The sequence below is a fragment of the Ruditapes philippinarum genome, unplaced genomic scaffold (genome assembly GCF_026571515.1).
Source record: "Ruditapes philippinarum isolate M1 unplaced genomic scaffold, ASM2657151v2 ctg2159_1_1_1_1, whole genome shotgun sequence".
NCBI lineage: Eukaryota > Metazoa > Mollusca > Bivalvia > Venerida > Veneridae > Ruditapes > Ruditapes philippinarum.
In genome coordinates, this window is record NW_026858069.1 from 144,128 (window position 1) to 170,499 (window position 26,372).

Below are 26,372 nucleotides of genomic sequence, written 5' to 3' on the forward strand. Positions count from 1 at the left end.
TTATTAAATATATCCCTTCCCCCAATAAAATGTTACCACTGTCTGTTTTAGTGTAGGAGCGTGTTTGAAACAAGGAGTAATATGTTGTATAATAGTATACATTATAACAGATAACCAGTTCAAAACTTTGGCATGATTGGATTTCAAATTTAAACATTTGACATACATAAGTAAACAATGTGTTTGTTTGATTGGGTTTTACGTCACACCGGCACAGTATTGTACAAATAAAAGGTCATATGGCGACATTCCAGCTTTACTGGTGGATTATTTCAGGCACGAACAGGCACCTGATTAGAACCACCGACGTTCTGTAAGCTAGCTTGATAGCTCCCTCACATGAAAGAATCCAAAGTCCCTGTCTGGATTTGAACCCACAGCGGTAAGGGCAAGTGGTTTGAAGTCATCATCCTTAACCACTCATCCACGGAGGGCCCTAGACAATGTGTAGCAGAGGTTCAAGGTTAAGCAGGGTATTAAACTTGGCAAACTTGTATTAAACTTGGCAAACTTAAGTGCAGTTCGGGTTCTTGTCCAATTCATAACTTCTGCATAGAAGACTTCATTAGTGATTACCCTTTCAGATTTTTCCCCCTTTTTGATTGGATATAAAACCCGCTGAAAGAAATTGATATTATCGAGCCAGACAATGCAAAATACACATCAAATATCCCCTTTTGGGTACCCCTATGTTGTAAACAATATGTCACAATGTGCATACGGTTCAATTTTCTGCTATGGTGATGTCATTTTGCAATGAAGGGTTACCCTAAAGGGAATCTTATTTCGATGTTTAATTAAAACAGCATTGATATATTTTAAAATAGTCTTACTCTGCAGGGGATAAGTAATAAGTTTATTATGTTAACATTTTAGAGATATATATGGATATATAACCTGGCAAGACAAAATACCACCCAATCGCTTTCCCACTCGGGTAATATAAAACCAAAATAACATATAATATGCACACAAGTTTTATTGCTTGATGTGGAACACATTGAAATTACAAATTATCTCACTTTAAGGCACTTTTATTTATATCATATACTTCACAAGCAAACCAATATTTTCTCAAAATTATGTGTAAAACATTCCATGTACATGTATACAAAGAAAATATCAAACTAATGCAGTCATATCAAAATTAGAATCTTATACATGATAGTCCCTAACTATATGCTAAACAACCATTCAGCTTATTGATAAATTAAAGTCACATTATGCCTCAGAAATCCATATTTTTTAATTCTTTAGAAATGTCAACCATTCATTTTTTTTCTAAATGTTTTGAAAATGGATTTACAGTATGTTAGATGTTTATTTGTTTGTTTTTGTTTTTGGTTTTACGTCACATTGACGCAGTATAGGTCATATCCCGATGTTCCAGCTTTACTGGTGGAGGAAGACCTCAGGTGCCCTTCCGTGCATTATTTCAGGCACAAACGGGCACCTGAGTAGAACCGCCGACTTTCCGTAAGCTAGCTGAATAGCTTCCTCACATGAAAGAATCCAAAGTCCCTGTCAGGATTCGAACCCACAGCAGTGAGGGGCAAGTGGTTAGATGTTTTACAAGTTAACTAAAGAAATAAGCATTGAATGAGCAGCCATGTGTCATAAAGGTAGTAAAATGAAAACAAAGTAGTAAAGCAGTAATTTGACTTCCATACAATATACTTGTTCACAATAACTCAACAATTGCAAAAGATACTGCAAGAGACAAAAGATATTTCATCTACATGACGAAATGAGTAAAAATTTTTGGTTAAGGTAAGGCATAATTGGCCTTTAAACTTAAAAAAGTTTTGAATATAAATAAAAAATGGCAATAAATACTACTAGATTTTAGAGCACAAATAAAACGCAGATCTACAATATATTGAAAACATTAAGTATTTCACTAAAACAACAAAAAATCACAATTTTGTTCATATATTTGCATAATAATGTTGCAGATAATATTGAAACTAGATAAAATGGGGAGGTTTTTCAACTTTTGAACTCCACATCCCCCCCCCTTTTTATAATTTGAACATAACACATATAATCCAATGTATATATAGTCCATAAGTTTCCTTGGGCCATTTATATAGTCCAGAAGTTTTCTTGGGCCGTTTGAACTATTTATCTTTCATGTGAAGTAATTTATAGAATTGAAAGGAATTATGTACATAATTCCTTTACGCCCTCATGATAGAATTCCTCACATCCGAACTCTATACAATGATCTTATTGAGCGATAATATTGCAGTTTGAGATATATTTTTTCTTAAATAAATTGATAAGATTTGTGCCAGCGGTGTATAAAACTAATATTAGCTGCATGATTATCCAATGAAAATTGATGTTACAAACAAACAGTATTATGCATGTATAACATATTAAAAAGCAAAATTATAAACTGCATGTAACTTAAAATATCTCCCATTTGATAATACAAACATTTATTGCAATTTTATAAGACTGGATTATCTACTGTTTACACCAGTGCTAGAAATACCTGTCTTACATGTCTTACACTCCTGTTCTTAGGATGATGTCATTTTGCCGTTATGAATGAAGTTGTGAACTTATATATTCTACTATGAGAAAAAAAAGTGCTACATGAAAGTATTAGCTTTTGAAATTTATTTCCAAAATATGATGAATATTCAATGTGCAAGAAAGAGAATCAAACACCGGCTGTTGTCACAGACAGGAATTTCTTGCATACCAGACAGGATTATCTACCATTTACACTGGTGCTAGAAAACTCTGTCCTACATCCCCCATGTAAGACAAGTCGCGCAATATTAATGACGTCATTGACACGCACCTTTTTTGAATGAATCGCGTTCTTAGAATGACGACATTTTTCCATTAAGAATGAAGTTGTATGTTCATACGCTAATATAAGAAAAAGTGCGTAATGAGAATATCAAATTTCATGATTTCAGTTCCGAAAATAATTGACATGTAAAATGCAAGAAAAAGAATCAAACACCGGCTGTTGGTACGGACAGGAATATCTAGCTCTCGGGTAACTGTTTAGCGGAAACTCGGCAGAGCCTCTTTACCGCTGTAAACAGTTACCCTAGAGCTAGATATTCCAGTCTGTACGGCAGCTGGTGTAAGATATTTATAATCTAGCTCCTGGGTAACTTTTTAGAGTAAACTTGGTAGAGCCTCTTTTCCAATATGAACAGTTTCCAACAAGCTACATATTCCTGTTTGTACCATACACCAGTGTAAGATCCTTATATAAGCAATATTTGTACCTCAATCACTTAATAGTCTTGGATATATATATATGTTTTGGATAAATCTTATTGTAGATCTAAATTAAACTAAAATTTGTAATACAGATCTTCTGTGACAGTAATGCAGATCTTGTATAAATAACTAAATTTGGATATATATCATTGCATATCTGAGTGGATAACTAAATTTGGGTATATATTTTATTGTAGATCTAAGTGGATAACTAAATTTGGATGTATTTTATTGTATATCCGAGTGGAATTTGGATGAATTTTATTATAAATCTGAGTGGATAACTAAATTTGGATGTATTTATTGTATATCTGAGTGGATAACTAAATTTGGTTATATTTTATTGTAGATCTGAGTGGATAACTAAATTTGGTTATATTTTATTGTAGATCTGAGTGGATAACTAAATTTGGATGTATTTATTGTAGATCAGAGTGGATAACTAAATTTAGATGTATTTCATTGTAAATCTGAGTGGATAACTAAATTTGGGTATATATTTAATTGCAGATCTGAGTGGATAACTAAATTTGGATATTGTAGCCAGGCAATATTTTGTTTTATGTTTATGATCAACCTAATATTATGATAATATGTGATCTAATAACATATTTTGGTTCTTTGGAAAGCTGAGGGGGATAGACTGAAATTAGTTTTGGTCTGCTTCTTCAGCTTCTCAAAGCAATATCACTTAGGTGTGAAATCCTTTGATGTAAAAACTTAGAAGATGGTCAAATGCACATGTGATAATGTTTTATTAATTATGATAGACAGATTAAAGATAAGAAATATATTATTTGATTGGATAAATTCAAAAAGGGGGCAGATACTTTGTTTTGGATAGAATTTTGGACATACAGATTGGGGGGGAAAGTTAGGTCAGTTTAGGTTTAAGTCTAGGTTAAGAAGGTTAGGATAAGAAAAGAAAATAAATTGAGTAGAAAGATTAGAAGTGAATAAAAGGATTTAATTTGATATTGTAATAGATAATAGTTAATTAATAATAAGGTGGACTGGTGTGAAAGATTTAGCTTATCATATGGAATAAAAGAAACTGAATGTGGACATTAAAGTTTGTTGTTATATAAATTTCAAAAGCAATTGTGAAGTTAAGATTTAAAGCTAATTCCCCGAGTGGTCAGACCTAAGAAAGGGCGTCTGGCCACATAATGGTGTGAGAATCCGGAAGTATTCTTAGAACTTTTATTAAATTATAATGTCAAGAAATAAACAATTGATAGCAACACCAAAATTTGAACAAAATGATAATGTAGACTTTTTTTTGGAGAAATTCGAGAAAATCGGACAATTAAATAATTGGAGCAACGAAGAAAAGTGCGTTCAGTTTTGTTTAACTCTTAACCAAAGTTGACAAGAAAATGGACTGGGCCATACTACATTTCTGAAAAGTTAAGTGAAGTCAATTTTCGTCTACGAAATTTAGCCACGCATCAAGCTGTCAAAAGTGTTGTACATGCAAATAGGTTGAGACCCTACACCAATCCAGCTCTAAGACCGACAAATCCATCAGGGTTGCCAGACAGAATACAACAGCTGGAGATGGATGACCAAGAAAAGGATGAGACAGAGCCACCGTCTTCATCAGTTAATGATCAAGATATACCTGAAGTTTCAAATTTAGATAACTTTGATTTGGAGAAAATTGTTAAGGCAAGTTATCACAGAGGTAGATTGGTATATTTGGTAAGATACCGTAATGAAACTGGGAGAACACGAACTGAGTGGCGCTATAGTGGAGATTTGCCAGAAGATGTGAGAAAGAATTTTCACATTAAGTACACGTTCTCAGGCACTGTGCGAAAGCGTCCCAGTATGTGAGAATTAAGAGTGGTATGAGAGATATAATTGTAGTAAAAATAAAAATATAAAAATAGCAAAATATAGTACGAGTATATATATAAAAAAAAAAAAAAAGGGAGTTTATATAATCTGGAAACTGCTTAAAGTAGTTAGGAGAGTATTGTTGGTAACTTTATTAAGATTCTTGTTATTGGGGGTGAATAAAAATGTGATGTCCTTCACTGCAATTTCCATTTAGGCATTGTGTTAAATGGTTAAGTCTGGCTCATATAAATTTCTATGTCATGTGTAACTAAATTCAAATTCTATATGCGCACATTTTTTTTATGTTTAGATTTTTTGTTGGCAACATTTATACTGGCATGGTAAATCTGAATATAACCTTTCTTACTATTTTCAACTTTGTTCTTTATTGGTATACGTATATGTGATACCCTTGTTAATATTAGAATACAAATTCGGAGGTTATTGTGACTTTGATGTCCAATATAATGTTATATATATAGGTATAGAGTTGAGGTGATTTAGAGAAAAATAGATGTGTAAGTCTTATTGATGAACTGGCTGTATTATCATAGTCTATTAAAATTTGTATCATTTTACTTGGGGATAATGATGGACAAAAAGGCATTTAAGGGAGATAAAATGTGAGTTTATGAATCTTTGTTACAGTTGAGCTATGCGAAGCTTAAAATAGTCAAGTCCCAAGAATTTCTTGAGTATTATATGATTATTGTATATTTTTATATGTAAAGCAAAAAGATGTTAGTGTTACATTTTTTGTAAACTTATTTTTTTTAAGTTTGCTATTTTTCACATCTTTCAAGCTTTACAGTCATAAATTAAGTTTACAAAATGCTTTGTGGGTAAATACAGAAGTTTGTATGTTTAATGCTACAGGTGTTTAATTGAATTAAGTTTATTGCGATGACATGATTGAAAAATATGGTTGAATCATCATAAGTTTATGCAATATGTGATTGAAAAATGATATGAGTGATTTAAGTGTTTTAAATGATTACAATGACAAAGATGACAGTGAAATGACAGTGTTGAAGTGAAAATGTGAAAAACATGTGTGTTTAACTGTAAATACAATTATCTTTATGCAAAGGAAATAAGACTAAAATCAAACAATCAAAGTAAGTGTTAACCAGACAAAAAGAACTAATATGAAATGGAAATAAATGGAAGTTTTGTGGTGACATTATATCAGAGAAATAGATTTACATGGAAATTATGAACATAATTACATAAAGATCTCTTATGGTTAATTAGAAATATCAAGACTTTAAAAAGATCATACTATTTCCTATAATTACACTGTTAACTGTGTTGATTGCATAATGATTATATACATTGTATTGCATTTTAAATTGTGTTTTATATACTTTGAAACATTGAAGTTTTCCAGTCCACCTTATCTGTATATTTATATGTAAATTGCTTAGTAGTGATTTTAATTTGTTTATTACTTGTCTTATTGATAAATGTTCATTGATATGTTTATATGTTTATGTATAAAGTTTGACGGAGCAAACTTAGCTGGGTGGCGAGATAATGTAGCCAGGCAATATTTTGTTTTATGTTTATGATCAACCTAATATTATGATAATATGTGATCTAATAACATATTTTGGTTCTTTGGAAAGCTGAGGGGGATAGACTGAAATTAGTTTTGGTCTGCTTCTTCAGCTTCTCAAAGCAATATCACTTAGGTGTGAAATCCTTTGATGTAAAAACTTAGAAGATGGTCAAATGCACATGTGATAATGTTTTATTAATTATGATAGACAGATTAAAGATAAGAAATATATTATGTGATTGGATAAATTCAAAAAGGGGGCAGATACTTTGTTTTGGATAGAATTTTGGACATACAGATTTGGGGGGGAAAGTTAGGTCAGTTTAGGTTTAAGTCTAGGTTAAGAAGGTTAGGATAAGAAAAGAAAATACATTGAGTAGAAAGATTGGAAGTGAATAAAAGGATTTAATTTGATATTGTAATAGATAATAGTTAATTAATAATAAGGTGGACTGGTGTAAAAGATTTTAAATAGCTTATCATATGGAATAAAAGAAACTGAATGTGGACATTAAAGTTTGTTGTTATATAAATTTCAAAAGCAATTGTGAAGTTAAGATTTAAAGCTAATTCCCCGAGTGGTCAGACCTAGAAAAGGGCGTCTGGCCACAATATATTTAATTGCAGATCTGAGTGGATAACTAAGTTTGGTTGTATAAAATTGCAGATCTGAGTGGATAACTAAGTTTGGATATAAAGTTTTCCAGATCTGAGAGGATAACTTAATTTGGATAAATCAACTGGGCGCTAAATAAAACAGAAAAATATTGAAAAAGATATTAAAATGCATATACTGTATTCCTAGAAAAGATTTCGCGCATTTTAAGTTAGCGGTTTTTGCGGTAGGCATGATTCCGCGAATCTTTATAGCCGCGAATATGTCACTTATAACAAATCCGCGAACATTTCTAGCTTCAGCCAAATATAACATAAAAAGTACAGAATATTTACTATAATCTACTTACACAAAAAACAACATACGGAGAGAGTTTTCAAAAAAGCTTTACAAGCTTCCTACTCAATCCGTAAATTTTATTTTATGTAATTTATTATGTAAATGTGTAGATTATCAATAAAATATTGTTTAAACTAAAAAACAACATATAAACACAGAAGCTATAGAAACGTGTAAAGAATAATTTATGTATGTTATTGATACTAGTTTGCACGCTGAAAAACAAAATATCAATTATTAGTAATTATCATGCTTATTAACGTTATTTGCTAGTCACAGCGTTGACAAACGCATTTACAGTTTGCGAACATTGAATGACTTGGATTTTATTTGCTTGGAGTAGGTGTAATCCTTTGTTAAAAGTACAAAAGCGATAAAGTGCTACATTGATAAACAGCTGTTATGTTGTTATAATGAAAGCGATGTACAGTCCGATAATGTGTAAAAAAAAAGTATCGACATTTTGAAGATAAAGTCAGTAAGGATTCAAATGAGAATAAAAGCTAACGGGTCTGACTAAATCTTACTTAATAACATAATGAAAAAAGGTAAGGAAACATGAAAGTGTTCACGGAACAACCGTCCTTGTTCAACTAGTCAATAGATGAAAATGAATCGAGTAACGTTGCGCTTTAGGCGCGACTTGTCAAAAAAAATAAAATAATTAAAAGCACCCAACAGCCAAGGTTATGCATCAAAAACGTAGCCTCTAAAAGCTGTAATTTAGACCGTAGCAACTTAACATTCGCGGAATTGGCGGTTACTACATATCCGCGAAAGTTTGTCTCCGCGAAAATGCCGACGTTGTGAAAAACGCGAAATATTGTATCCGCAAACATTTCTAGGAATACAGTAGTTAAAATTAAATTGAAATTTAATGTGATTAAGACATTAAGACCAAATTAGAGGTTAAACCATTAAAACACTTTTTATTTGAATATCATTTTTCACAACAAATTTCATTATTCTCAGTTGTGTCCCTTTAATATTTGAAAATTGGGTCGTTATGCTTTTCTGCTAAAACGCAAGATACTATATTATAATAAAGTAAAGCACATCACTGCCATATCAAAACTCTGGCAAAGAGAAATAGAAACCCTTTATACAAAATTTCTATACAAATGTAATAAATGTACAAAATTCATAAAAATTCTGATGAACTGTTAAGCAAAGCTTGTTTTGCCTTGACTTGCATTTTATATGAATGCAAACAAAACAAAATCTACCAGTACATTTTTTAATTTTTTATCAAACAAATTTAAATAAGTAATTTCTATGTAACAATTATCAATCAGATTAGCAGATGATACTAAGATGCTGATCTTAATTAACAAATGTAAAAAGCTAGCTATAATATCACTATCAGACATAACTAGAAACAAATTTTGGAAATTGTCCCTATATGGTACTGGTCTCTCTATGGCAGTATAGTTTCTATCTCTATATACCATCAGAATGGTTTACAGGTTCTTGTTTCACAATTATGTTCATACCTTCCTCCCTAAAATCGCCATCATAACTTGACTCGCTTTTTAGCGAATGTGCTCCAAAATCATTGCGCCTATGAACAAAATCATCACTTTGATTACCTAAATTAATTTCACTGGCATCTGTATTTCTGATCACAGAGTTGTCTTTTTGTTTCGGTAATATTGATCGCAAAGTTCCACTTTTCTGATTTGGATGCAATTCATTTTCTGGGTTATCTACGTAAATGTCCAATTTTGAACCATCAAAAGATATCTCTTTAATGGCTTGTGAATAGTTTTTACGCGTTCGACCACTGGACGATAACGTAGTGCAATATCGCTTTTTGTGACGGGCCATGTTACTGGTACGACACACCTTTCCGCAGTCTTCACATTTGATTAATTTTTCGTAACGACCTTCACCTCGTGAGACGAAAAGACCATCAATCTGGGGTGTTTTCATATACGATTTAATTCCTCCTGTCTGATGGCTTTCCTCGGCCCAGTTCATGTCAGCACCTCCTTCCATATAGGACGTATTATCTGCCGATAAATTAAATAATTGTTCTTGAGTCCATGTCGAACCTTTTGACTGTGAAAACTGACTGAACACTTCATTTTTATCCTTTATTTGTTCAGTACTTTTGTTTATTCTTGTTGGAAGCGCCTGCTTCCGCTTTGATGTGAATTGTGACAGTTTTTCCATCTCGTCTGGTTTCCATGGTGATATGACACCTTCAGAGTTCTCTTGGTCCAAAACGTATTCTGAAAGTAGATTAAAAGAGAGCTTTATAAATTCTACCATTACCACTGTTAGTTTATATTAATAAATTTGGGTTCAATTGTATAGGAATCAGCTATAAGCTTATTGTAACACTCTCGAATCTGTTCCTGGAACCAACCAGTACTGAGCAATGAATGTAAAGTTTCTTGCTCAAGGAAACAACAAATTCCCCTCACGGGTCTGAACGCAGCCAGGAATCCTTAGATTACTAGTCTGACGTGTTAACCACTTGGCAACGCCATCACAGTTATTATCCATCTATGATGACTTTTTCTGCATTAAGCTTAGTGACTACGGATACAATGAGAATGTACCTGTTTGCCGGATGTAATACAGGTATATTCTATAATGATTCATGTCACCATAGAAAATCCGTGTCTATTTTGAGAAAGAAATATATATACACGAGGGCCATGATGGCCCTGAGGTCGCTCACCTGTATATAGCCCACCCCCCCCCCCCAATTTTTACCCAAGGGCTTTTATTTGTTTATTTGAACAGACTTGGTAGACACCCACAAGAAGATGTTTCATGCAAAACATCTAAGTTCTAGCTCATTAGGCTTTTTAAAAGAAGATTTTTTAAGTTTTTACTATAAACATATAGTTAAAAACAATGAAAACCATCGGGCAGGGCCACCCCTGGGCTTTTATTTGAACAAACTTTGTAAATATTTACTTAAAGATGTTTCATGCTTATCATCTAAACTCTAGCTATTTGGGTTTTTTCAAAGAAGATTTTTAAGTTTTTGCTATACACATATAAGGAAAATCAATGACCCCCGTGGCGGGGCCAGTTTTGACCCCAGGGCTTTTATTTGAACATACTTGGTAGACACCCATTAGAACATGTCTCATGCTAAATATCTTAGCTTTAGCTCTTTGGGTTCTTTAGAAGAAGATTTTTTAAGTTTTTACTATATGCATATAGGGAAAATCAATGACCCCCTGGGGCCGGGCCAATTTTGACCCCAGGGCTTTTATTTGAACAAACTTGGTAGACATTCACTAGAAGATGTTTCATGCCAAATATCTTAGCTCTAGCTCTTACGGTTCTTTAAAAGAAGATTCTTTAAGTTTTTACTATATGCATATAGGGAAAATCAATGACCCCCCGGGGCGGGGCCAATTTTGACCCCAGGGCTTTTATTTGAACAAACTTGGTAGACACTCATTAGAAGATGTTTCATGCCAAATATCTAAGCTCTAGCTCTTAGGGTTGTTTAAAAGAAGATATTTAAAGATTTTTCTTTCGGTTGCCATGGCAACCAGAGTTCCGCATGGAATTAAATTCTTTGAACAATTTTTAAAGGTGACCACCAAAGGAACATTCCTGTGAAGTTTGGATGAAATTGGCTCAGTGGTTTATGAGGAGATGTCATTTAAAGCAAAAGTTTACGGACGGACGGACGACGGACGAAAAGCGATCACAAAAGCTCACCCTGTCACTTTGTGACAGGTGAGCTAAAAATACGGAAACGAAAATTGTTGAAGGGGGATGAGAGCAGCTTCCAGGTTATGATATAACAAGACACTTGTTGATATTTATTGATTCTTAATGTTAAGTAGTACTGTACTCCTTAAAAGACGTAAAACTATAAACAAATGTGACATCAGGGTAAGTAGGATAGTTCAAATACACCTCAAAATGTCAGACTAACTATAAATTGAAACTTTTACAGTTTATGTATATAGAGCTACGCCCGTTTAACTCACAACGAGTGAAAAATGTCCATCGGTTAAAATGTTGTGAGCAACTTCCGTTCCTCGTTGTGAGCACCCATCTTTGACGTGTGACACGATAAACAAGATGAGTTTTTCATAATTTTTAAAGATTACAGACATTTATGTAAAAATATCAAAATGCAGTTAGCTAGCCATGTGTTTTCTGAGTATGCACATGTAAAGATATTGCCTGTTGGTGGACAATTTGCTAGAAATACCGTGCGACGCAGTCACTCGGGGTAGCAGGAAAACTTGAGATAACTTCTCTTTGGACCTAATTCAACATTGAAAACGTTGATTATATAAAACCTTTAATTATTTGTTGTTTCATCTAGATCAGACAAAACCAGAAAAGTTTGTTTTTCCTCTTTATATTACTAATGCATCATTCCTTGGCAGGCTGCCAAGCAGTTAACCAGGACTGATAGCATGCACTTTCACAAAGAAACTGGTAACTTCTGTATATACTAGAGCAGAGATACAGTGCAAAGATAGTAAACCTGATTCACTGCAAAGCATATTGACGATACATAAATACTCTTTATTTCTTGTACATGTATATAATTCATTTTTATACCTGTTTAAAAGGTTTTAGTAAAATACATGTTCTGCTCATACAAATTATTTTGTGTCCTTTGCAGGATTTTTTCTGACCATTAAGGCATTTTTTTTTTCATCAATGAAATGAATTGTGCAACAGCTTTGTGTTAAACAAAGCTACCTGCTTTTGTATATGTTCTTGGCTGAATTTCCATAATTCTTAGGCATTTAAATAATTAATCAAAATTATCAATTTTTTTCTAATGTATATTGATTATTGATCATCAAAAAAATATCAACTATAGATTGATATCGTCTCTATCAATGACAGCTCTACAAGAAAGTGACCTACAATGCCTGGGAATCTGAGGTCATCCCATTCACAATCAAACACTCTACCTATTGCACTAACCGGACAGCTAAACAGATTCCCATTTATATACTACACTTACCAAATGACTGGTTTCCCTCAGAGAAAGAATCTTCAGTTTCCATAGATACATTTGGCGAAAAATGGTGACCTAGTCTACCCCCTTCTAATGTTTGGATATCCTCTGACAATTTAGTTGAATTCATACTTCCTGTTTCATCAACTTCCTGTGAAGGCTCCATTTTCACAGTTACCTCCCTTTCATTTTGTCCCTCACTTGAATTCCCTTCGTCTGTTTGATATTCAGCTTTCAGGGCAATTTCTGACCTTTGACCTCCATCAAATAACCTTTGACCTTTATACTGTGGATTCAACATTTCATGTTGCTTTGCGGAGTCAATCTGTCTTGAAAACTGACTCTGATTTTGGGAGGCGTCTTCTTCTATCACTCTATATGCTCCTTGTGTGGCTATTTTCTGAAGAGTAGGACGATTCAAACCGGTCTTAGAGTAAAATGTAGAGAACTGTTTACCACCAGAACGAAGGCGCGTATTCCTACGTTGAGCCCTAAAATACGGTTTCTTATGCACCGGATAGCTGACCATGGAATCCCGCTTTGAAAACGCAAATTTAGCAGGTTGTATTTCTTCATTGGACACAGTCGGTGACATAAACTCTGACTTTCTTTTCTGGTAATCTATAACGATAAAACGTGAACATTTATTTGGTAACTAGAAGAACTTTGATTTCATTAAGAATCATTTTATTAAGAAAGAAAAAAATCTCCACACATCATAATATTACAAAGTTTTAGAGGAAAACTTTTTTGTTGGGTTACACTGATATCTGAGTGAGTCTAAATAAATATCTTGTATGCAAAATTTCAGATAATTTGCTCTCTTAGTTTTAATATTACAGTAAATTTCTATGAGTCAAACTTCAATTAGTCGATTTTCACGATATGTCGAAATATGATGAAAGTCCTGATTTTCCCCCTAAATATTCTTTATTTCAATTAAAAAATTCTCAACAGCAGCAAAATGAACAAACCCCTTTTTATTCTGAGAAAAATTGAACTGTTTAAACTTGATTCTTCCAAAAAAGGTGACGGGTTATAATTATGATTTTTAAAATTTCTCAAATTTCATAAAATGCTGAATTTCCCCCCAATTTATGCAAGTGACCTTTTCCCAAAACAGTCTGAAAATGCCCTGTAAGCTAGCTAATATCTTGCTTTATAACATGAAAACAACTGAAGCCATTTCAGAAAACATTAATTGAAAAAGTAAAGTGTACGAGGTAATTTTAAATCTTGATATATGTATGAAAGGAAAGATTTTACTCACTTTTTAAACAGTAACCCAGGTACTGTCTTTTAACCTCATTATTGTCAATAAGGAATCCTTTCCCTGCCTCAGTCCCCAGATGACTCAGCGTCCCCTCTGTCACATTTGCTGACAGCACAACAGATTCTTCTCCACCATGTTTACACAACTGCTCCACCTATGATTCAAACCAATAACGTAGGAATCAGAATATATCCTCAAATATTTTACTTTGATTGGAAAACAAAACAGGAGCTCTGTACAGTGGCTAAATTGTGCCAAACCCCCTCTAGTCCATATAGCATTATGTAGAAAAATATAAATGATTCTTAGCTCTCAACTCTTGGAATGCTTCTTTATTTCATATCTTCATATTTATCTAAATGTCATTCTCTTTTAACAATGCTATGTTGCTGTGCTTTTCAAAAAATCCATACAAAGGTGACTTTTCAGCTTTAATGGAAGTGAAAAACATGAGCAATTTTACTCAGAAGTAGACACACAATTTGGAACCATCGCACTTCTGTAAGCTTATTGGATAGCTTTCTCAAATGTAAAATTTAAGTCAAGCATTTATCTTAATGGTCTCAAGACTGTATAAAAAGAATTCAAAATGGCAACAGCTGTGCATTAAACATAAATGTAAATAACACCTTGTCCCATGAGAAATTTATTGTAATGAAAACTTGTCAAAAGAAGGTTTGAGTTAGTGGCTTTGACTTTAATACCTTTATTATAACATTTTAAATTTACTGACATTAGTATATACATGTATATAAAACAGTTTATGAGTGTCCTAATCTGAAGTTAAACAAACTGTCACAAGAAGATGTGAGAGTGACTTTGATTCTAACTTTATTATGACATTATCATTACCCAACATTGGTGCATGTTGGGTAAGTAGAAGTTAATAAATAACAGTTAAAATTAAACAAATTGCTTACCAACTGCTGTATTTGATATCGGAGTACAGCTTTAAGTATGCCTTTATACCCAGGTATATCCTTTAATATATCCAAGTCTATACTAGCCCCTGTCATCTTACTACCATGTCTCTTCTACAGCACCTTGAAAGTTGAATATATAAACAAAATTATATTTATTCTTATAATACACACCTTTAAATCTGTCCCTGGACCCAACCAGTAATGAGCACTGAGTTTAAAGTTTCTTGCTTTAAAGAAACAATGTCTTGCCCCTGATGAGGTTTAAACCCACACAGCTAACAATCCCTCGATTACTAGTCTGACATGTAAACCATTTAGCCATGTCACTGATCAATGAAAGTTATCTGCTGATTGTTAATGAGGCATAATTCTAAACCTTTTTTCAGCCAAAATTTTTGATGTGGTTGGTGCCCATGTCCAGTCCTTATTCAAAAGCCAAGACATTACCAACATCTTAAACATTTCTCCTCTATTAAATCTGATATTTTACATTTTCACACTTTTCATGCTTCACAAGAGCTGACAGTAAAACAGCGTGCTCAACTATTCACAGTGCTTGATAGTTCAACAAAAGCGTGGATAATACAGATTTTTTTAGTTCAAAAAGGGCCATAATTCAAGCAAAATTTATAAGGGAAATTTTGAACTTTAAACAGTTACTTCTTAATTATGCTTTCATGTAATTGTGTGAAGTTTCAACACATTCCCTTCAGTAGCTTTGGAAATACCAACTTGCACACAAAAACTTAAAACAAGTGTGACTGTGACAATGACAACAGGGTGAGTACAATAATTGTTGAATACCTGCCCTTTCTTCGATTAGTTGAGTTCAAATACAATACAATATATATATACTAAAATGTTAAAATGTAAAATACTGCATTAAATAAGGAAGTGGCTAGCCGTATGGGCCAAAACAGCTAGCCAAAAGTCCTAGCGGTACATTTTCACAAAGAATGATAATATTTTTTTTGTTCTAAATAATTTTACAGCTGATATTCAGCACAGATATCGGATCAGAAATAAATTCACCTTTTATCAAGTAGTTTTCGTAAGCTAGTCATTACATCACTCACATACAGTTAGAATTTTTGGCTAGCTTTGCAGTCCTAGCCTTTGACTTCCCCTATATCAATTAGAATTAGCCCCCTCCCCTTCCCTTACTATCACTGCTTTGTTGTCGTTCTGTGAAAATTAAATGAGAATTTGCATAGTCATAAGTCCAGAAAATAGTTTAGTCAAAAATGCATTTTATGGCCAGATTATTATGGGTCGAGTTGGTTTTGGGACGAAACATACACTAAAAATCGTATTTTTTCAATTACATTTTTAATAATCTACGTGATACCAAACAATCATTGCTGTTTCGACAAAATATAATATTTACCTGAATGTTTTCTAGATTTAACACATATATAACTGTCAAACGATAAGCAGTGTTAATTAACAAAATCACTTCTTAAGGATACAAATTATTTACTTCCGCATGTCGCCTTAATTTGCGAAGAGTACACAGGGGAAATAACTCTCACCAATTTTGACAACTAAGCGACAACAACAACTCCAACATATTTTATGAAAATTTGATGCAGTAATTTTCTTTTGTTTTTGCATTCACATAGACTGTCAAGCTGATTCGTAAACGTAAACACGTAGTAAACATGTCAGACAACGAGATAGAAGACGTGTCCTTTCTGCCTGGTAAGGTTTTGAATTGGAAAACAAAGTCTTAAACAAGAGAAATTTATAGCTAAAAGATAAAGTGCATTAGATCTATTTGTTTTCATTAATGGCATGCTAATAAAAGTTATTGAGGCTATGTTTCTTTAGAATCAATGGGAGTAAAATATTGATTTTTTGTGGAATACGCAGTTGCAAACACAATTCCATCAGTGCAGAGGTCCTCCTACAGTAGCAACATTTATAGTCCAAATATTTAATATTCAGAAGTAAAGCTATTTTTTTATTGGTCAAATACGCTTCAACATTTTCTATAAACTTTAAATTGTAAAAATAAGAAAATGCGATATCTTTCAATGAAGGACTACAACATTTACACAGTTCTGAACTTTGATGGGAAAAGTGTGAGCAGACGGATTTCTTGGTAAGTAGAGCTGGAGAACGATATTCCAAGTGTCCAGAGATCAAGTCCAGGTCAGGTTGCACTTTTCTCACCCGGTGACATTGGAATGGAATGGAAGTGGAATGTTGGGCCATAATATACTGCATATAGCTCAGGGTTTAATTTACTCTGTTATCCTGAGAAATTCTATGACCAATATATTGGGGGAGTATGTCACGGTTAAGATCTAAAAATGTAGGTGAGAAGATAATGAAGTTTAAAATTGAAAATTTTATAAAATGTATCAACTACAAAATTTCATTCTCAGTTGTTGGAATTTCATTTCAGGTTTTTCCCCTTTTGTGATTTATCTGCTATATTTTCCAATTGAGAAAGTCACAGGTTGTTTTGAAAATTGAAATAAACAAGAAAAATAATAACCCCGAAAGACACAGTTTGTAAATATTTATTACAATAAAATATGAAAAAGGTATTCGCGCCGGGGTTAGCTATAATTAAAATTCCCGCGCTAAGTCGCGGTGGTGCTTGGGATAATCACTTGATACTGTAAATGGCAGCCATTTTACGATACGAATCCTCGAAAAGTTTATTCTGTCGAAAAGATATGAAAAAATACTTGCAATTCAAAGTTTGCTGGCTACATAAAGATTATCGATTTACTCTTTGCACACTTTTTCTCTGCCTGAGTATAATAATATTGACGTGTTTTCATTGGCTTAAACCATCACGTTACCAATACACATGTAGGTGTGAACTAATTTCGTGTTCATTAAAATTATTCTGTTAATAGACATATAACAAACTCATTTAAAAATGAATTGATAAAATTGATAAAACAACAATCCCAGAAGCATTTAAGATAATAACAATCATTGGAATAAAATAAATGCATATAAATTGTAAATTTGTGTATGACAACTAAACCCCTTAAACAAAACATAATAGACTCAATCAAAACAAGAGCCTGCTTCTTCACCTAACTATGTAGTTGCATGACCATGATTAGCAATTTAGCAAACCAAATCTTAGAGATAAACCTATTGTAAAAATAATACTATGACCACAGCAGATTTCGTACAGAAAAAATCACTGGACATGTGGGGCAAATCTGATTGAATGATAGATATTTGGTTGATATGTCATAATAGTCAAACTTAAAAAAAAAACATTCTAAATTTTTCAAACCAAAACTGATGGAGTGAAATCTAGATCAACTAATTAATAAACATGTTGAAAAAAGTCGAACATTTTAGTTACTAACAGCTCTTTTTTTCTTTATTTTATATCAGGTGAAAATCTTCACAGACGAGCTTTGTACGAACCAAATATTATACAGAAACTACGAAATGTGGCCTGCAATAAAGGTAGAGCGGCTGTCATAGCAACGATAGCGTGTTTATTTTTACTCGTTGTTGCCCTAATTGCTGCATTATCGTCCGGTAATTCGTGTAACGGGACAACACTAGATACTAAACAACAACAACAACAACCAGAACCTAAAAAACCAGACTATATATCTACCAGTGGTAAACCATTTCCATATAAAGAGATTCGATTACCGGATTCAGTCATTCCAATGTCTTATCAGTTGAAACTCCATCCAAATATATCTTTGTCAATTTTCAAAGGCAATGTGAAAATAAGTTGTGATATTAAAAAGCCCACAAACTTTATTGTGTTCCATGTGAAGAATTTAACGATTACAAAGTTGGAGGTGAGTGATGTTAAATCATCGCGGAAGGTTCCAGTTTCACATTGGCTGGAATATGTAACTAATGAACAGATCTATGTGAAACTTGACACGAGACTTGAAGCAGGGTCAAAGGTCATACTGGATGTGGAGTATCAAGGAGACCTTGTGAAGAAGTTGGCAGGATTTTACAAAAGCATGTACAAGACAAAAAGTGGTGAAGAAAGGTATTACAAAAAGTTATTGTTCAAAGTTTGATATGTGTTTGTTGTTTTTAGCTCATCTTGAGTAGAGTTGAGCACAATATGCTTAGACATTAGCTTTAGTTATAGCATGATGGCCATAACTTATTGTTATCCCCATTTTCTTCTTTAAAGTGATGTTTATAATGCTCATTTTTTCAGTGTCAAGTTGTGTTTAATTAAGATACAAAATGTGTATATTTCAAAAGATTGACTATTTCAATAGCGATTGACCAATAATTGGTAATTAGAAATATTCAGGGTAAAAAAAAAACAAAAAATAAAAACTGCTCCACTCTTTTTATCAACAGTCACCGATGCATTCTAAAGGACATTTATAGAAATTTCTGTGTGCTGTGTGGTTTATTAGGTGACCCTCTGAGAATATAAACAGTTTCAGTCTAATGCAAAAGTAGGTCACAGGAGCTTAAAATAGACTTTAAAAATGAAATCTTTACAAATCTTCTTCTCAGAAACTATAATTTCTCAGTCTTAGATATTGAAGATTTGAAATGTATTACCACCAGTTTTGCTCTGACACAAATCATTTTTACTTCTACTATTTTACTTCTGCTATTTATAAACAAGGTTTTGTTATTTTCTAAAGTAATATTAATTTTTAATGCTTTTAATGTATATGGTCCATACCAATTAAAATGAATTATTGTCATCAGGGTTATTTCATAATTTCAGATATATTGCTACAACTCACTTTGAGCCAACCGATGCACGTGCAGCATTCCCGTGTTTTGACGAGCCTCATCTTAAAGCGACATTTAAACTGTCAATGATTCGAGAATCAGATCACATCGCCTTGTTTAACATGCCATTGTTGAAGACTGACGATTATGAGAATGGTCTAAAAGTAGATAACTTTGATGAAACAGTTAAAATGAGTACATATCTGGTGGCGTTCGTGGTTTGTGATTACAAAAATATCACAAAATACTCAAAAAGAGATGTGATGGTAAGTATATGACAATGTTTACCATATTGCCACTAATAAATGCCCAGAGTCATTAATGAAAATTTAGCCGTGTCATGACAAAACCAACATAATGGGTTTGCGCAGTCTGATCAGGATCCATGCTGTTTGCTTACCAACCCTATGACATGTAGAGAAAGTGATAGTGAACAGCATGGATCCTGATCAGACTTCGCGGATGCGCAGGCTGGTCTGGATCCATGCTGGTTGCAAACCCATTATGTTGGTTTGGTCATGATACGGCTAAAATTTAGTTTACTTTTTGTGATAGGGTGACAGTGTGGTTTGCACATCAGACTATTATAATCTAAGAATTGCTGGCCCTTCTTGGTTCAGATCACCATCTGGGGCAAGCTATTGTCCTTTAAGAGCAAGGAACTTTACACTTGTTGCTTTGTACTGGTTCACGGGTTTCAGTCAGACTTAAATAAAATTTGTATGAACTTTATATACTTATTTTATGGCAGAACTTATTACATTGTACCTATAAAAATATGTAACATCTTGACTGAGTTTTTAACTGTTATTTAGAAGGTTGATTAAGGATGCCTGTTCACATAAATGCTAGATATTCCTACTTTGTCAAAAAATAGTTCCAATTTAATAATACTGCTAGTTTCTACATAAAAAATAGTTCCAAATTTATAATATTGGTAATTTTTACATAAAAATGGTTCCAAATTAATATTTCTAGTTTTAACATACATGTACATGTATGCTATTTTTTTCTATATTTTAGGTGCGAGTTTTTGCACCGGAAGATTCCATACATGCAGCAACATTTGCTCTCAATACAGCTGTTGATATCATAGATTATTATGAAAAATATTTCAAAGTGTTATATCCCCTACCTAAACAAGGTAAATGTTTATGTTTACTTGTCTCTTATCACATTGTAATCAAGGGGCCACTGGTTCAATACTCAGGGAAGGTGAAATTTCGTCCATGAATATCCCCTACCTGAACAAGTAACATTATGTGCACTTGACTCTTAAAGTGTTCTAGTGGTCAAGGTGCCTACTTCTCAATCTAGGGGTTGTGGGTGTGGATGCAATTTGGGTTACCTCAATGGTTTTTGCTTTAAGGACACCAATACTGTTTAGATTCAGGAAGAAACTTTAAAGTTGCTAGGAGATTTTTTCACAACCAAGCTTAAAGCCTTCTGTTTAAAGAGCAAGTATGTGTTTTATAATGACGTTGTTTGTTTGATTGGGTTTTATGTCACACCGACACAGTATAGGTCATATGGTGATGTTCCAGATTTACTGGTGGAGGAAGACCTCAGGTGCCCTTCCATGCATTATTTCAGGCACGGACAGGCACCTAAGTAGGACCACTGACGTTCCATAAGCTAGCTGGATAGCTTCCTCACATGAAAGAATCCAAAGTCCCTGTAGGGATTCGAACCCACATCTGTAAGGTTCAAGTGGTTTGAAGTCAACGACCTTAACCACGCAGCCACAGATGCTCCTACTTATAATGTTTTAATAAGAGATTTAGAACAAGTGTGAGGTGCTCATTATACATCTTCATAATATCTAAAGAACAATCATAGATCATTGCATTGATTTTAACCAGTTCAATACATTTTTCGCAATGATTTTTATTATGTAACTTATTACCTGAAGAAATTAGTGTTGAATGTGAAATAATTTGTGATAAAGATAGCAAAATGTAAAGGTTTGCTTTTCCATACAAAACATTTAATCACTATAACTTTGCAAAAATGCAAAAGAAGCAAAATATGGTTCAGTTTTATGGTCAGTGAGTATTATTTTTAGAACCTTAAATATATTAAGGACAACAAAAATAAAAAACTTTTGAAAAATAACAATGATTGCATTTCTGAGGCTTTATGGGCCCTTAAATAGACATGTTTATTAAATTAAAATTATTCTTCTAAAATGTATGTAATTTATCTGAGAATTTTCTTCTTTCTTTATTGTAACCAAAGCTATATATAAAGCAAAGATTTAACATATACAATATGGCGTTATTACCTAAACAATGTTATATTTTTTATGAAATTTGCATTAGCTTCACTTAATTATATTAACAATTTAACAGATCATCACAAATGTATATACATCTAAGGCTTTGTAAAAAGTTGATCATTTACTGCAGTAAGGTGACATTACTGTATATTTAGGTTGATTAATTGAAATAAAATCATAAATTGGTAGTCACAAGCACCTTATTCATGTATATATAGGGAATATAGACAACATGTTTGTCCAATGAAACTTGACGTTACAAACATGCAGTATATGTGTAATAAACCACCTTATTATAATATACTTATAAATGAAATATTGAGAAATATTGATGAAATAAAATGTGTTTTTTCATTTTCCATATTTTCACTGTAAAAATTTATTTTTCACTGCTTGAAAACTAAATACGGGAAATGTTTTCACTGGTGTCTTGACACACTACATTTTTTTATATGCCTGAAAGAATTTCGGGCATATTATGTTATACCCCCTGGCGTCCGTCCGTCTGTCTGTCCGGGCAAACCAGAGGATACTTGTTGGGTACCTCCAACACATGAGAGGACACTTTTTGGGTATTCATACCTTCAGTATTGTTGGGTACTTATGTTCTCTTGTTGGGCACAACAAAAAGAAGTACCCAATATAAAATGACCATTTGTAGGAATGTCTGTCCGTCCGTTAGCAATTTGGTTTCCGGAGCATAACTTAAGTTCCATTTGACCCACAATATTCAGACTTCATAGGATGAGTGTCCATACTGGGTTGAAGACCCCTATTGATTTTGGGGTCACAAGGTCAAAGGTCAAGGTCACTATCACCTTAAAACTGAAAACAGTTTCCGGATCATAACTTAAGTTCCAATTGGCCCACAGTGTTCCAACTTCATAGGATGATTGTCCATATTGGGTAGAATACCCCTATTGATTTTGGGGTCACAAGGTCAAGGTCACTATTATTTAAAAACTGAAAACAGTTTCCAGAACATAACTTAATTTCTATTTGGACCATAGTGTTGAAACTTCATAGGATGATTGTCCATATTGGGTAGAACACCCCTATTGATTTTGGGGTCACAAGGTCAAAGTTCAAGGTCGCTATTACCTCAAAACTGAAAACAGTTTCCAGAGCATAACTTAAGTTCCATTTGGCCCACAATATTCAAATTTTATAGGAGGATTGCTATTTGAATGAGGTAATACTTTATTTAATTTATGTAATGTCTTACAAATGCTTCATCCTTACTAGAAAAAAAAAACCTTTCGGGCATATAATGCTCCGCCTAGCGGTGCTCTTGTTCTTAATTCTGCAAGCACACAACATTTTAAAGGAAAGTCTTTCAAATTGTAATGTAAAAAAAGAGAAAATTGCATACAATAAACAAAAAATTGAGCTCTTTCTATAAATACAGGATTTATTTCCATCTTGTGGAATGGAAATGATCATATTTCACTTGTGGCTATTGCCACTCATGAAATATTTATTTTCATACCACTCGATGAAAATAAATCCTGTATTTATAGATAAAACTTGAATATCCTCTACTTATATATGATACAGCAGTCACATAATTATTATATAGTGATAGAGGTTTGGTCTGAATAAGACAAAAAGTTTGTATATTAAATCCAAGTTTCTACATTTATAATATGATATGCTTTACTATATGTAAATATGATACGCTTTACTGTGTAAAATACAAAACCTTAGATATATATACATTTGTGATGAAATATCTGTTGATATAAATAAATGTAACAGGTGTGCATCTATGTTATCTTGTTTCAAAAGGTTTAACAATAGATATAACAGCTGCTTTCTCAATTATTGTACTAATTACTGTCAAACCTGTTCTATACACACCCAATGTAAAACATGATTTGAGCCGTGCCATGACAAAACCAGCATAATGCGTGGATCCAGACCAGCCTGCGCATCCACCCAGTCTGATCAGGATCCATGCAGTTCACTTACAAACCCTATTATAAGTAGAGAAACTGATAGTGAACATCGTGGATCCTTACCAGACTTTGCAGATGTGTAGGCTGGTCTGAATCCATGCTGGTCGCAAAGGCATTATGTAGGTTTTGTCATAGTGCGACTCTTTTATTTTTGTTTGATTTTAAGTTACACTATCATTAAACTGACCAGGGGTAATTGTTAATTACAATTATCAATTTTTAGCTCACCTGTCACAAAGTGACAGGGTGAGCTTTTGTGATCGCTTTTCGTCCGGCGTCCGTCGTCCGTAAACTTTTACTTTAAATGACATCTCCTCATAAACCACAAGGCCAATTTCATCCAAACTTCACAGGAATGTTCCTTTGGTGGTCACCTTTAAAAATTGTTCAAAGAATTTAATTCCATGCAGAACTCTGGTTGCCATGGCAACCGAAAGAAAAAACTTTAAATATCTTCTTTTAAAAAACCATAAGAGCTAGAGCTTAGATATTTGGCCTGAAACATCTTCTAGTGAGTGTCTACCAAGTTTGTTCAAATAAAAGCCCTGGGGTCAAAATTCGCCCCGCCCCGGGGGGTCATTGATTTTCCCTATATGCATATAGTAAAAACTTAAAAAATCTTCTTTTAAAGAACTCAAAGAGCTATGGCTAAGATATTGAGCATCAAACATGTTCTAATAGGTGTCTACCAAGTTTGTTCAAAGAAAAGCCCTGGGGTCAAAATTGGCCCCGCCCCAGGGGGTCATTGATTTTCCCTATATGCATATAGTAAAAACTTAAAAAATCATCTTTTAAAGAACCAAAAGAGTTAGAGCTAAGATATTTAGCATGAAACATGTTCTAATAAGTGTCTACCAAGTTTGTTCAAATAAAAGCCCTGGGGTCAAAATTGGCCCCGCCCCGGGGGGTCATTGATTTTCCCTATATGCATATAGTAAAAACTTAAAAAATCTTCTTTTAAAGAACTCAAAGAGCTATGGCTAAGATATTTAGCATCAAACATGTTCTAATAGGTGTCTACCAAGTTTGTTCAAAGAAAAGCCCTGGGGTCAAAATTGGCCCCGCCCCAGGGGGTCATTGATTTTCCCTATATGCATATAGTAAAAACTTAAAAAATCATCTTTTAAAGAACCAAAAGAGTTAGAGCTAAGATATTTAGCATGAAACATGTTCTAAAAAGTGTCTACCAAGTTTGTTCAAATAAAAGCCCTGGGGTCAAAATTGACCCCACCCCGGGGGTCATTGATTTTCCCTATATATGCATATAGTAAAAACTTAAAAAATCTTCTTTTAAAGAACTCAAAGAGCTATGGTTAAGATATTTAGCATCAAACATGTTCTAATAGGTGTCTACCATGTTTGTTTAAATAAAAGCCCTGGGGTCAAAATTGGCCCCGCCCCGGGGGTCATTGATTTTCCTTATATGTGTATAGCAAAAACTTAAAAAATCTTTTTTGAAAAAACCCAAATAGCTTGAGTTAAGATATTAAGCATGAAACATCTTCTAGTGAGTGTCTACAAAGTTTGTTCAAATAAAAGACCTGGGGTCAAAATTGGCCCTGCCCCGGGGGTCATTGATTTTTCTTACATGTGTATAGCAAAAACTTAAAATCTTCTTTGAAAAAACCCAAATAGCTAGAGTTTAGATATTAAGCATGAAACATATTCTAGTAAGTGTCTACAAAGTTTGTTCAAATAAAAACCCTGGGGTCATAACTGGCCCGGCCCCAGGGGTGTCATTGTTTTTAACTATATGTTTATAGTAAAAACTTTAAAAAAATCTTCTTTTAAATAGCCCAATGAGCTAGAGCTTAGATGTTTAGCATGAAACATCTTCTTATGGGTGTCTACCAAGTTTGTGCAAACAAAAGCCCTTTGGTTAAATTGGCCCTGCAACGTTGTGGTGGGTGTGGGGGTTGTGGGGGCCTATATACAGGTGAGCGATCTCAGGGCCATCATGGCCCTCTTGTTAAATTGATTGTGTGATAATGCTGTAATCATCTTTTAATTGATTACCTTGCCAAATATTAATTGTAATTAATTAATTACAGCTTAAATGCAGTCAGTAATTATGATTACAATTTGATTGACATTAATTTTATTACTATCAGATTTAACAGGAAACTATTTAAAATCAAAGAATGCCTTTATTTTAAATGATGCATTTTAACTTTACAGTTATACATTGAATGTAATCAATTATCAATCAATTATTGTCTAAAAGTAATTTAATTGATTACAGAGGCAAGTCTTAGTAATCAATCATAATCAATTACAATAAAATATGAAAATAACTGTACTTAAATCAGTTACTGAGCATTATTTTATGTAATCATCCCCAGGTCTGTCACTGTGATGGTTATATGGCATTTTTCCACCTTTACTAATGGAGAAAGACCTGCCCATCTGTGCAGTATTTCATTTTTAGCACTTGCAGGCACCTGATTAGAACTGCTGGTCAAACTCATTGAAATCACATTCTAATTATTGCTCCGCTACCCTCCTAGTTATTGAAGAGTAATGGAGCGAAAATGATGATCTGATTTTAATGAAATTGAATCACTGAAGTTAGCTGGATGAAAGAATTCAAAGTCCTTGGTCGGATTCGAACCCATAGTGTCTAGTTTGAAGTTAGTACTCACTTTAAC

At 33.3% G+C, this 26,372-nt stretch overlaps 2 protein-coding genes across 2 annotated transcripts in view; one reads left to right on the top strand and one right to left on the bottom strand.

Annotated features, from left to right (window-relative positions):
- Window positions 1-8,457: 8,457 nt before the first annotated feature.
- Window positions 8,458-16,276, bottom strand: LOC132751996 (uncharacterized). Its single transcript, XM_060742226.1, has 5 exons — window positions 16,160-16,276; window positions 14,770-14,892; window positions 13,847-14,003; window positions 12,583-13,197; window positions 8,458-9,847 (listed from the first exon to the last, which is right to left on the bottom strand). The coding sequence occupies exons 2-5, from the start codon at window positions 14,863-14,865 to the stop codon at window positions 9,054-9,056; spliced, it is 1,662 nt and encodes a 553-aa protein (XP_060598209.1). The 5' UTR covers window positions 14,866-14,892; window positions 16,160-16,276; the 3' UTR covers window positions 8,458-9,053.
- A 13-nt stretch (window positions 16,277-16,289) lies between these two features.
- LOC132751995 (endoplasmic reticulum aminopeptidase 1-like) overlaps window positions 16,290-26,372 on the top strand; it is a gene marked incomplete at its 3' end in the record, with an annotated part of 28,243 nt that continues 18,160 nt past the window's right edge. Inside the window, 4 exon segments of the mRNA XM_060742225.1 lie at window positions 16,290-16,473; window positions 18,145-18,772; window positions 19,481-19,754; window positions 20,512-20,632. Of these exon segments, the coding sequence (XP_060598208.1) occupies window positions 16,434-16,473; window positions 18,145-18,772; window positions 19,481-19,754; window positions 20,512-20,632 (1,063 nt within the window).